Genomic DNA, 12,312 nt, shown 5'->3' on the forward strand with positions numbered 1-12,312 from the left:
AGTCTGTGCCATAGCAGAAATCACAAAAACAAATTGCAGAGGAAAAACACACAAAACACCAACAGGCAGTTTTTATTAAAAAAACCCTTTTTTTAAAGGGGAATAATGGAAATTCTAAATATGTCCAGAAGGAGGTATCTTTTGAGGAGATCCTCGCTGAAAATCACCTTGCAATCGGTCCAGCACTATTTTTGGTCTTGGTACCAATGTCATGTTCATTACAAAAGATGCAGTTCTATGGTCACATTCCAGACTGAAGATAAGGCTGCACATCTTTATCACCAAAATAAAGTAAAATCTAACATTGACTTGCTTGTTGGTTATGTTAGCTCTCATGCAGGATCTGCTTACATTTTGCACTAATGCAGAATCTCTTTCCAGTTTATTCTTTGCTGCATGAACATGTTTACTTGTGACTGCTATTAAAATTTTCCTCAAGTAAATGGCATTACCTGGCGTTGGAAATTCAGTAACCTAAGTGCCTTCAACTCCACTGTAGCTTTGGTTCGCAGATCAGGGGGCAGAGAACCAGGCAAGTTCTCCAGTTCCTGGATTCTGTGAGCAATTCGAGCCTGAAGCCTGCAAAACCAGAAAACGGAGTAAGACACCACGAGAAATCTTTAAGGCATCAATAAAAATATATAGTAAAAACAGTCAGTTTAACTCACGCATTTACATGTCATTTTCTGGGGTTTTTTTCTGAACTAACAGGCTTTTGCAGATGACACTAGGTATCTTTTTCCTCTTTGAAAAGAAACTGCCATGTGATCAAAATGCCCCTTGACCTGCCTTTCTTTTCAAGTAAAATTAGATATGTGAAAATAAACTTGGGAATTCTATTTTACACATATTATTCAGGATTCTGCTTTCAAGCTTCTTTGATGGGTGCTATTTTTATGCAGTGTAGTTAGTGATGACATAAGACTGTACTTGCCTTACTATCTGGAATTCTACTTTGTTATTTTATTGACAAAGTAAGTTTGTTCATAAAGTACTCACAGCTATATAACTGCTACTGTAAATCAAATTCTACTTCACTCTTCCTTTAGAAGCTCATTTTGCATTCATTTGCAAATTCAAGAGAGAGAGAGAAAGAGGGAGTACTAGACAAGACAGATAGAACTTGATTTTTTCCAATTTTAATATTATCAGAAAAATTCTGAAGTTCCTGGAACAACAAATAGGATATAATGCTGCATTACTGCAGAAGATGATATTAGTGTCTTTAAGAGAGTAAAAAATTGAATCAGAATTAGATAAGTAATGTTTGTCATACAGACTAAAAAGCAAATCAAGAACAGCTATTTCTTAACTAGAGAAAGTTTCATTAAAAGCTTAAAATATTCATTTTGGTCCAGAAAATTTCATTATTCCTGCAGAAACAGTCTTCATTGAGAAAGTGACTACCTTATTTTGCTATTTCTGGTTTATATACTGCACTAAAATGTTCACATTTTGCACAACTGAGCATTCCACTTAGTAAGAAGATATTTTAGTTCACCTAAGGATGTAAAATCTTGAGAATTAAATGGTTTCTTGGAGAGATGTACTAGCTAGTGTACATTCATATAAAAAAAGCAACCAAGCTGTTCTAAATCACATGCTCTACTAGTCACTTACCCACACATGGATGCAATCCTGCATCACAACAATTATTTATTTCTCTTTTTCCCTTCCCAAAAAGCTGCAGTGTGTCTCCTGAAACAACCACCCACAAAACAGTTATAGCCAAAACCCAGTTTCACTAACTTTAATGAAACCTCAGGGGAGTACTCACAACTTTCCAAACCTTTCTTTTGAGTTATGAATTTATTAAAGCAACTGAATACTGAACACATTTTCAATTTTTTTTTTTTTTTCACATTCATGCTAGCAATCAGTGTACCTTCCTTCACTACACATGAGGATTAGTTAAGGTAGGTTCTCCCTAGCATACCTTATGGTTTTAGATAACTAACTGTAAGAGTCACTTCCAAACAAACGTGAATTGAAACACTGACTTCTTAGTTCTGTCAGAGTTGTTTTTTTTCTTTAACTTCCACGTATAAAACATATAGAAGTGCTTGCTGTTGTAGAAGCTTACACAACGGAAGTTCAAGCAATTGCCAAAGGTGGACTGGTCTCTACATCTCTATCATCAAAATTTATTAAAAAATCCAAATATATGTTTCTTGAGATATGTCTAAACATAATCAAAGCTCAGAGAGTGTGCTTATTTATGTCCCATCATTACATTATGCAATCCACTCCCATATAAAACCCATTTCTTTGCTAATAATTTTTTCAACTTAAGTTTACTAAAAAAGCAGATCAGAAATAAATGTGCATGAAAATTTATCATTAAATTATACAGCAGATTAGTATATCCAGGACAACTTTTCCTTCAACTCCTTTCCTTCATATACTGAAATCCACTGAGTTACACACAACGCCGGTTCAATCCTTTAGTGGCTGACTACCCTTCCTTTTAATAACCCAGTCAGAGGGAAGGAATATGAACAAAACCATAAATATTTCTATGCAGAGATACTAACTCAGAAAACTCTTATTGCTCAGATCAGTTTTCTCTTTAAAAAAAGTCCAGAACAACAAAAAAGTTGAAATAGTAATGAAAATCTACAGTAACCCTATGGAAGCATAAAGAAAATGAAAACCAGATGGGTTACATATGAACCAAAAAAAACCCCAAAAAACATATTTTGAAGTTTAATTTTATAATTTCCTAGAAGTACTACTTGTATGCATTTTCTACAGTACTAATAGAGTAATAGTAATGGTGTTTTCTTCAGTGTTCAGAAGGATTTTTTCAATAATTCCAATTCAAGTGAACAGAAGAACTGCTTGAGCTATCTCTCACCACAGCCACCTTCCAGTCTTTAAAGGAAGTGACTGCAGTTTGTTGTACTGCTGCTATTTTCATGGAATAATGCTAACAGCTGCTAGGCAAAGGGAATCCAAAGAAAAAAGTTTCCTAGATCTTTTTACAATCACTTGAAGTATATAATTGCACCATTTAAGGGATGTAAGTAAATTAATTCTTGCAGTTCAGTGGTTTACCTTCAAGCAGAAAGTGGCTACAGAATGTACACAGAGAATTCTTTGCAAATTAATTGATGCACACCCATTCCTCATTAACTTGGATCAACAGCAGAGGTTATGGTTGTACAATGAAACCTGTCTGGAATGGATGCCACGCAGTAAAGAAGATACCTAGAAAGATACTTTGATGGTAACAGAAAGAAACCATATACAATCTGCAGGACATTACCAAGTGTGTTATTTTTTAATGTGCAATGAGAATGAGAAGGTGGAAAAAGCCTTTCAACATAATAGAACAACCTTAAATTATAGGCATTATTATCTTAAAGACAGCTATTCAGTGAGACTAAAAAGCAGCACTTTATTTTGAAGAAAGCATTACGGACAGTTTTATAAAAACAAGTGTATTGGATTTGTGTGGCTAGGTGCTGCTAGCAGGGGGGTTACAGCACTCTGCGTAAGTGAGAAGCTGCCAGAAGTTTTCCCTATGCCCAGCAGAGCCAATGCCAGCCAGCTCTAGGACAGATCCTCCACTGGTCAAGGCTGAGCCTATCAAAAGTGGTGGTAAAGCCTCTGTGACAGCAGATTTAAGACAGGGGAGAAAAAAGTTCCTGGGCCGATGCAATTATGGCTACAGAAGAGCAGGGTAAAGACTTCAGAGGAACAGCTCTGCAGACACAAAGATCAGTGGAGAAAGAGGGGCAGGAGGTGCTACAGGCAGCAGAGCTGAGATTCCCCTGCAGCCCACAATGCAGGCCATGGTGAGGCAGCTGTGCCCCTGCAGCCCGTGGAGGACCACATGGACACAGAGATCCACCTGGAATTCAAATGGTTTTCAAAGTATAATGCCCCTTTATTAAAAGGGTTTAGTGTGAGATCTCAAGAGCCAACTGTTTCATAAAGCTTTCACTAACTTCAGTGTTTGTAGGATAGGGATGTTTATTTTGGCTTTTTTCTGCTCAGTTTTTAATAAGAAATTGTGAAGTCAAGTTTCTGAATTAAACAGGCCTATATTAAAGCTAAATCCAGCACCATTCAAAGCACAGAATCTGTCAAACTGCTTTTTTCAAAGCTTTTTTTCTGATGTTACTTAAACGGTTTTAACAAATGAAAAGATTTCCTAAAGTTCTTCATATTCTGGAACTCAAAGCAAAATTAAATACCAGCAATATTCAACATTAAAAAAAGCTTGGATCTTACATCTATGTTCTAGGATTAAAAAAAACCAAACCAAAACAAAACATAAATTATACAATCCTTTTGCTGGAAAATCCCTATCAAACTTTCATCTCACTCTGCCAAGAACATCAGTGTATTTAGAACCTAACAGATATGCTGTACCTGTAACCGGTTCTCTAAATAAGTTAAATTATCAGCTTTTTTTTTTGTCACTGTTTATGAATACCAAGACATAATAGTTCAGCACAAATAGTGCAAATACAGCAGGGCTGAAAACACAGGAAGAGTAATAATTTGAGGTTAATTGATGCAGAAAATGTTACATCATACTGACCATATGATTCTTGGTTGAAGACAGTGCTACAATTTTTTTGTCAGAGTAAAACCATAAAAGGGTGTGTTCTACAAGCTTTCCAGAAAAGATCTGGAAAACAGTGATTGCTCATGCTGAATGTTATAGCAAGCCATTCACTCCTGGGGTGGAATGACAACAAGAATGCAATACCTGACACAAAATGTATGAACTTCTCTGTAATCAAGGCCTGAATTTTGGGCACGGCATCACACCCAAAAGTGCTTCATGGTGTTTTACCTTCTTAAAGCAAAACTTTTTAAACCAGTCCTCTGTGAGATCACCATCCCCCCTTGGCTACCTTCCTCTACAAACTCAAGAACAATGCAAGATGCATCATTAATCCAAAACAGGTCATACTCAAGTATTTATTCAGAATGCATTTACTTTCCTCTGACTGATAATCATCAGGCACATATGTCAGGTGCAGGTCAAAACTCTTCTGCCTGGCAGACTCTCAAGGTCAGTAGTTAAATAGCCTTGATGATCAGAGAGGGAAGAAGTCTCTTTCTATAACTCTAAAAGAAATGTTCTAACTTATACTTTGTAAAAACATTGTTCATCATCTAAACAGAACACTCAGAAGGCAAATTTTGAAAATCATGCTACCTGGCCCGCGACTTTCTTACTCTCTTCACTCTTTGGCTGTCCAGACAAATCCCATATTAATAAAATGTGGTTTTGCTGTGGCAAGTAACTCTTCATCCTTTTGACCCTCTGTGTTCTCTTCTAACTTCCCTTTGTTTATAATACTGAACACCTTGTGCATTAAATTGGTTTCTCTGTAAACTAAAAGGATTTTGATTTCCAAAGTTTCAGTGCTTGTAGGATCCAAGTAATACACTAACTCAGCAAGGCCCTTTAAATGTAAATGGTTTCCAGTGATATTGTCAGTATGCTTTACTAGTTCATAATATGGGCTAGAATTAAATAATTGTTTGGTATTTGTGTACTTCTTGGTAATACAGCCTTTCTCTGGAAACTTTGTTTACACTATTACCACTACAGCAGCTGATTGCAAATAGTTCCACTTAAGGATGTAAAAAAAACAAGAATAATTTTAATCTTGCTATTCGCTTTTACCTATATTCACGTTCTTGGAGTATTTCAACAGGATCCAATCCCTGTGGCTTCTGGATGGGGCTGATGCGGTTCTGCTTCTGCTGCAGCTGGACAATAGGTGAAGGTTGTCCAGGGGGGGGCTGTGGCACAGAGGGCCCAGGTATGGTGGCAGCAGGCTGGGCGGCAGCGGGAGCTGGAGAAGGCCTCCCACTAGGAGCTGGTGCTGGAAGCTTTTGTTGTGCATTGGAGACGCTCATATCTGGGGCTTGGCCTGGAATATAAACAGTACTGATTCATAACGTGAAATATGGAAAGCAGGAAGAAAATCAGGATGGCCTTCTGAAGACATGAAGGTAAGGTAAGGTAAACATTCAAAGTTACCAGAAAAGGCACACTGAGACTACACTCTGTTTTTTGAAACAGACATACTAAAATGCAAGTATGGCCAAAATAAAAACAAAACACATGAAACTTTAGGACGAATGCAGTTTCTTTTACTAAGAAACTTTAGTGTTACTTTCTTGTAATATTAAAGTTACAAAGTCCACAGGACTTTTAATTATAGTGCTACAAGAAATGAAACAGCTGTAGAACTGACTTCCTGCAAATGCAAGACCTCATTCTGCCTCCTGTTCACTTATCCTTACACCACTTAGAAGAAAGCATCTAACCACAATCTGACAAGAAGAACTAGGTTTAATTTTAGGCCTCTATAAGAACTTGATAACCATATGAAAATTTTTACAACTGTATTTAGAAATACCTGCCAGATATAAATAGCTTTTGTTGCACTATGATCTCCTATTAATTGTATTTAGTTCAAATATCAGGAACTCAATTATTCTAATCGCCTTGAAAAGCAACACCTGAAAATAGTACGAAGGGTCACAGACCTCAGAATTTCATTATGACAAGTTACTCATGCACTCAGATGTTCACGAATTCACTAACAACAGACATTGCTAAAATAAAGATGCCACTTAATTGTCTGAAGAGCCATAAAAGTGACTTCAGTAATAGAAATCACTTAAACTAGGGAAAACAACTAAAGTACACCTGCAATCTTGTAATCAACCTTGATTCAAAACCAACATCCTGGAAACTACAGAGATCGCCATTTGCCATTCACACATCTGCGTCAAACTCCAGAAAAGGAATTTTCAGCTTATAAAAAGAAAAAGAGCAAGCCCATCAAAACCCTCTGTTCAACCTTATTTCTCAGGGAATCTGGGAAGTTGAATGACTGCATAATGAATGACAAAAAATTTGAAGACATGGGGGAAAATGTTACAGTGTTCATTTGATCTCAAAAGCTGCACTGATCCTTTAAAGCAATTAGATTCCAAAAGAACAAAATATACTGAAGGAAACAGGGTAATTCTACCATGATTTGAAAACTTTTGTTTTCAGTAGCAAAGCTGAAAGACAAGCTTGCTGCAATTAAGCATGCTCAGAACATAACTTATTAAGTTTTATGTGTGTCCCTCAGAAAACGTACACATTTCATTCTGATTGCAAAAAGGTTATTCATGTTCAGTCTGTCTAAAACTGCAGTAATTTCATGCGGATCTTTTACACATTAATAAAAGGTTAGACCCTCCCTGATTAAAATCTTAGACATAGTAAAGGTTACACTATTTTTCCTGCACAGCTTTTTTTAACCTTTCCTTTTTACTTTTCCCCATATCTTTTTCCCACTATACCTTCAGGCCAAGTTTTAGGGGTAATGGCAGTTGTATGTCCAGGCATCCCCGGTGCAGACCCTGGTCCAGTTGCAGTACCACTCATTGCATGTAATCCAATACCTGCAATTTGACAGAGGAAAAAATGTGCTACAACGTAAAACATTTCCAATATTCAAAAATCATTGTTTTCTAGCATGCTGTCTATTCAGGCAAGTAGTAACTTCCTTCATTAAGTAAGGATTTAAGTGGTTTTTACTGTTAATACATGTATCTAATGAAGGTAATACATATACCTAAAATCATGTTTCATGAAAAAACACAACTTGCTAGCAAAGCAATATCCACCAAAACAAAATGAACTGTGACATTATTAAAACCTAAGAAAACAGTATAATATTAACCCTTGATTCTAACTCAAACTCAGTAATGGAAATGTCCAGAAATTTAATAGGCACAGGGTGTTTAACATAACAGTTTTCTCAGGACCAAAGTCTGCTTGCTTACCTCACTGCAACATTTATTATCACTGTGAGGAAAAAAATAAGTATATTTCCCTTTCCCTATGTTTTGTACTTAACAGTACACTATATATGGTTTATTTTCAACTACCTAAATAATCAGTCAACTCGATCCAGATTATTTATCTACTTTCCTGCATAGCAACAGGAGGTGGAAAATTCACCAAAAGAAAAGCAAGGGCAATTGCCATCAGTAAAGTATAATTAACATTCAAAAACTGTCAAGCGTATCAGGACAGACACAGTACTGCACAGTGAAATAACTTCTATTTCAGTTATTAGCATTCTATTTTGACAATATCCTCTTAATAACAGATGTGTTTTACGCACTTGCTCAGGCTTAGCACAGTCCCCAAATTACAGCCCTGCGAGCATCCATTTCATAATCTATCACAGGCAGAACTTTGAGAATTACCTGAGCAATGATTCTCAGCAAAGACTCACTTACCAGACTGTCTGTTGAAGGCACTGGGAGGCTGCTGCTGTTGAATGCCAGGCAGAGTTCTCTTGCCCTGGACAGCAAGCTGAAGGTTCTCTGGCAAGGGCTGACCCCTAGCCAGCATTTTGTATGCTAGAATCTGAGCCCGCAGCTGATGCAGCTGTGCAGGGCTGAAAGGGGAAGGACCTCTGTTAGGCTGATTCATAACTTGTGGGTCTCCTGCGATAATGGGTCCTGGCTGACTGGGAGTCATCTGAGGTGGTGTTGGACCTCCTCCAGACAACGGGCTGGACACGTGCTCCGGTGCTCCTAGTGGAGATGGGTGTGGAGACATATAACCTACAACAGGTAGAAGAATCACAGCCTTACCACTCTGCTAGTTAAACCTGAATTTCATCCATTTTTTTTAAACAGTACATAAAGTGTAAAAGTGTCTCTCTCAGGGTCAGGATATCTGTAGCATTTTCTGCAAAGACAAAAGTACAATCCAAAGCTCCCTGGGATATCAAGACAGGCTTGTCACATCTTCTGTGAGAAGAACTACAGTTATTTAGTCCAGTAATTCCTTAACATAACAATTACCTGCGTATTTGGAGTAAAACAAACTAAAATATGAAATACAATACAGAAGCCTGGGGATATAGTGTTGTTTACTAGAACTATGGAAAAATGCTTCTTTGTGGAATACATGCAGTGAAGTCTGCCTAGTTCATAGCTTAATAGTCTAAGTTTATTTTGAGGTACACACATCAAGGAATAACCATTCACTTCTAGAGGCCATCTTTGCCAACACTCACCAACATACAGAAGTAGAAATAAATGGTATTCAAAGCTATTCAAACACTTTATATAGATTAAAGGTTTGAGCCTGACAAAAGTATGTTCAATACCTTTTGTCATCTGGGTGCTCAACAACTTGGAACATCAACTGCAAGCACAAAAATCACCCTCTGAAGAAGATGCTGAAGACTACATCAAGAGCAATTACTGTTCTGAAATGAACAGTGCTTCTATCTTATAACAGCACTTGAAAATGCAGTGGTTTTAATTCTGATTATTAATTACATCAACTACGTATTTTCTTGAGCTTCACAAAGCACAAAAAAACAGCCAGTTTTGGGGGGATTTTGTCCACCAAGAATGAGAAAGAAGTAGCAATATTTACTCACTTCACTCTGGTAATGTGGAACACAAATAATCTTCTCACAAATTGGAAAAGTCTAAAAAAAATTAATAAAAATCTAAGGATCTTCAGGTTCATTTCCATATTCCACGTTAGTAGGCCACAGATCATATCTCCAAAGATCAGGGTACAGGTGATGATTCTGTGACACCCGATCTACTCTTCTCCCAATTTTTCTGTCACTTTACAGTGAAACTACATAAATTTCATCTATATGTAGTACAGATCACAGAATAAATTTTGCTTGCTCTTTAGCTTCACTGGTCTTACTGATCCTTCAGTGAAGGCACCATAGGCAAAACCTCAAAGTAGTCTCAACTTTTCTGGGATGACGGCAGCTATAAGTCACTGGAACTCAAACAAGTGAAGAGATTAGAGTGCCAAAGAACTAAAATTTGTGCTCAACTGAAGTAAAGGTTGTAAACAGAAGAAAAAGAAGAAAGTATTTCAGTTTGCCTAAACAAAAGGAAAACGAGATAGAATTACAGTAGGCAAAAGGAGATTTGTGATAGGAAAAGACCAGACAAGACAGAAACGGACCAAGCTCAAACTAAAGACAATGACAACAGGAAAGGAAGATGATTTTGGCAAGAATAAGAGGAGTTACACAGTTCAAAAGAAAAAAAATGAGAGAAGGAGCTCAAAGAAAAGAAAAGAGATGTTAAAAAGTTAGAACTACTGGAGCTATATACTAGCTCAATATGAAATTTGTCTACACATCCCTTGTTGGTGATAAAAGGTAAGATAAATAGCTCAAATTTGCTCCACTTATCCATCTTCTTCCACTAACTTACTTTTATCTCTATTATTTTAAGAGAAGAGGGGAAGCTACAAATCCCTCTTGCTGAGCACATTGCTTAAGAAAACACCCATCATACCACAACAAAACAAAAAATATGTATTATCCATTCGTATCCATCATACCACAATAAAACAAAAAAACTGCATTACTAGTTTTTACTATTAAATGGGGTTTATTGCAATGTTTATCCATTATTATATTTCTAAATCTTAGGATTTAATTTAAATGACACCTGACTGCAATTACATTGTTTTCTGAACTGCTTCTGAAAAAATGGTTTCTGTCCTTCCTCAAATTATATTACTTAATTTATAAATTCCTTAATGACTGATAGATTTCAGACCCAAGATCTTGAAATGCATCTGGACTACAGAAGTTAAGAATTATGTAAGATGTTGAGTATTTGTTTTCAATCCTGACAGTTCAAGCTGCAAAGTCTGTGACCAAGTTTTGCAAACAGGAGTTTTCAGAAGCAGACTTTTTTATATTTCCAGGTATGAATTTATTATTTTCACTTTCTCTCTTCCTCCAAGGCCTCTGCATTAGCATTCTTAACAATGGAAAACTGTGCTTGACAAGAGGAAGAATGAAAAAAAAGTCCCACCAAGTTGGGAAAGAACAAAATCCTTCCAAACCTCTTGTAAAATGCGCTAAAATGTGGCATTTACACAATGTAAATTTTGTGATGTTATACGAAAATTTTCCTTTAAAGTCCGAGAACTTTCATGTGATGACAGGGACAAAAAAAAATACAGCCACAAGCCTGTCTTAATAAAGTATTTATACTATTTGGTTTTTTCCTCTCTTATTACACAAAGTCTAACACAGATAAGCATGCACACGAGAGGATCCCCTAAAACTTGAGTTTAACCACCATCAAAGGAAAATAGTAACCAACAGTTTTGAACAACACAGCAAATAGAAGTCACCCACTACCAGGAAACAGAGGCCAAACAACACTGTCTATAATTTAAAACTGTGGTAACTTCTAAGCTTTATCAAGATTCTCCAGATCCTGTCCAACTGAGTCCTGAAAACCTCAAATGACAGTGATTCCTAATCACTCTCATGCTGAATTTCCTTTCCCTTAAGTCCCATCAGAATTTCACTGACACAGCTTGTAAACATTACTTTTCTGCTTTTACTCTGCATCTTTAAGGAGAGTCTTGTCTGCCTTTCCATAATCCTTCAACGAGTCATGTAAGAGGCTGCATCAGAAACCCGTCTCAAATTTTCCTAACTGTATGCATAATCAGAAACATACTTAAGCCCACTTTGGTATCAACTTATTCAGCAGAACTACAACACAGCACGTCATAAACAATGTATATTCTTTGCAGTATCAATATTGGAAGAAATCCTAGTTCTAACACTCGTCCAAGTACTATTGGAGGGCAGTGTGTACACAAAGTTTCTGCTTTAATTGCTTTTTGTTTCACTTCAGTTAACAGAAACAGTAACATCTTTCTTTTCTGTTTTAAAGCTGAAAAAAATCAGAGCGCTAAAAATTGAGACACTTTCTTCTTCACTTTTAATGCTATAATGAAACCAAGAACACCTACAAATTAATTCAAAAACCTAGTAAGGATACAGAAAGAATCAAAGTTTCAGCAGACCAAACACCTGAACGTTCAATATAGGTTTTGAACTGCCACTAAAATTTATTAAGTCTTAAACAATGAAAGTGTCTGAGGAACATACGTATCACATCTTTATGCTAACACCAACAGTAAGGGTATATTTGCACTCAAGAATGTGACTGTAAGAAAATTTTTTGATTTGGAAGATAGAGACAGGATTGAAGAAATATAACTGTGTAACTCAATGAACTACCGCTTAAATCATCCATTGAACTTCATATAAAAAACAAAGAAAAGGAATCAAGTACATCTCCACAACACATAGTACAAAAGTACAGTGTCTGGGAACACAGGGGAAAGCATGTCCATGTCAGAGGCATAAACTTTCCTAAAGCAAGCAAACCATAAAATTTCCCTCTCTGTAGTGTGTCCAGGGTTAATACCAGCAAAGAAGAGAGCTCATGTGTGCAAGT

At 36.6% G+C, this 12,312-nt stretch overlaps 1 protein-coding gene across 7 annotated transcripts in view; it reads right to left on the reverse strand.

Moving 5' to 3' along the window:
* Window positions 1–12,312, reverse strand: part of SMARCA2 (SWI/SNF related, matrix associated, actin dependent regulator of chromatin, subfamily a, member 2) — a 120,183-nt gene that overhangs the window by 80,361 nt on the left and 27,510 nt on the right. For all 7 annotated transcript variants that reach the window (XM_040089304.2, XM_040089308.2, XM_040089302.2 and 4 more), the window contains 4 exons: window positions 8,284–8,613; window positions 7,336–7,437; window positions 5,654–5,903; window positions 453–579 (listed from right to left, as the gene is read on the reverse strand). In XM_040089304.2, the coding sequence (XP_039945238.1) occupies window positions 453–579; window positions 5,654–5,903; window positions 7,336–7,437; window positions 8,284–8,613 (809 nt within the window). The remainder of the gene's footprint in view (window positions 1–452; window positions 580–5,653; window positions 5,904–7,335; window positions 7,438–8,283; window positions 8,614–12,312) is intronic.

Source organism: Hirundo rustica, chromosome Z, assembly GCF_015227805.2.
Source record: "Hirundo rustica isolate bHirRus1 chromosome Z, bHirRus1.pri.v3, whole genome shotgun sequence".
NCBI lineage: Eukaryota > Metazoa > Chordata > Aves > Passeriformes > Hirundinidae > Hirundo > Hirundo rustica.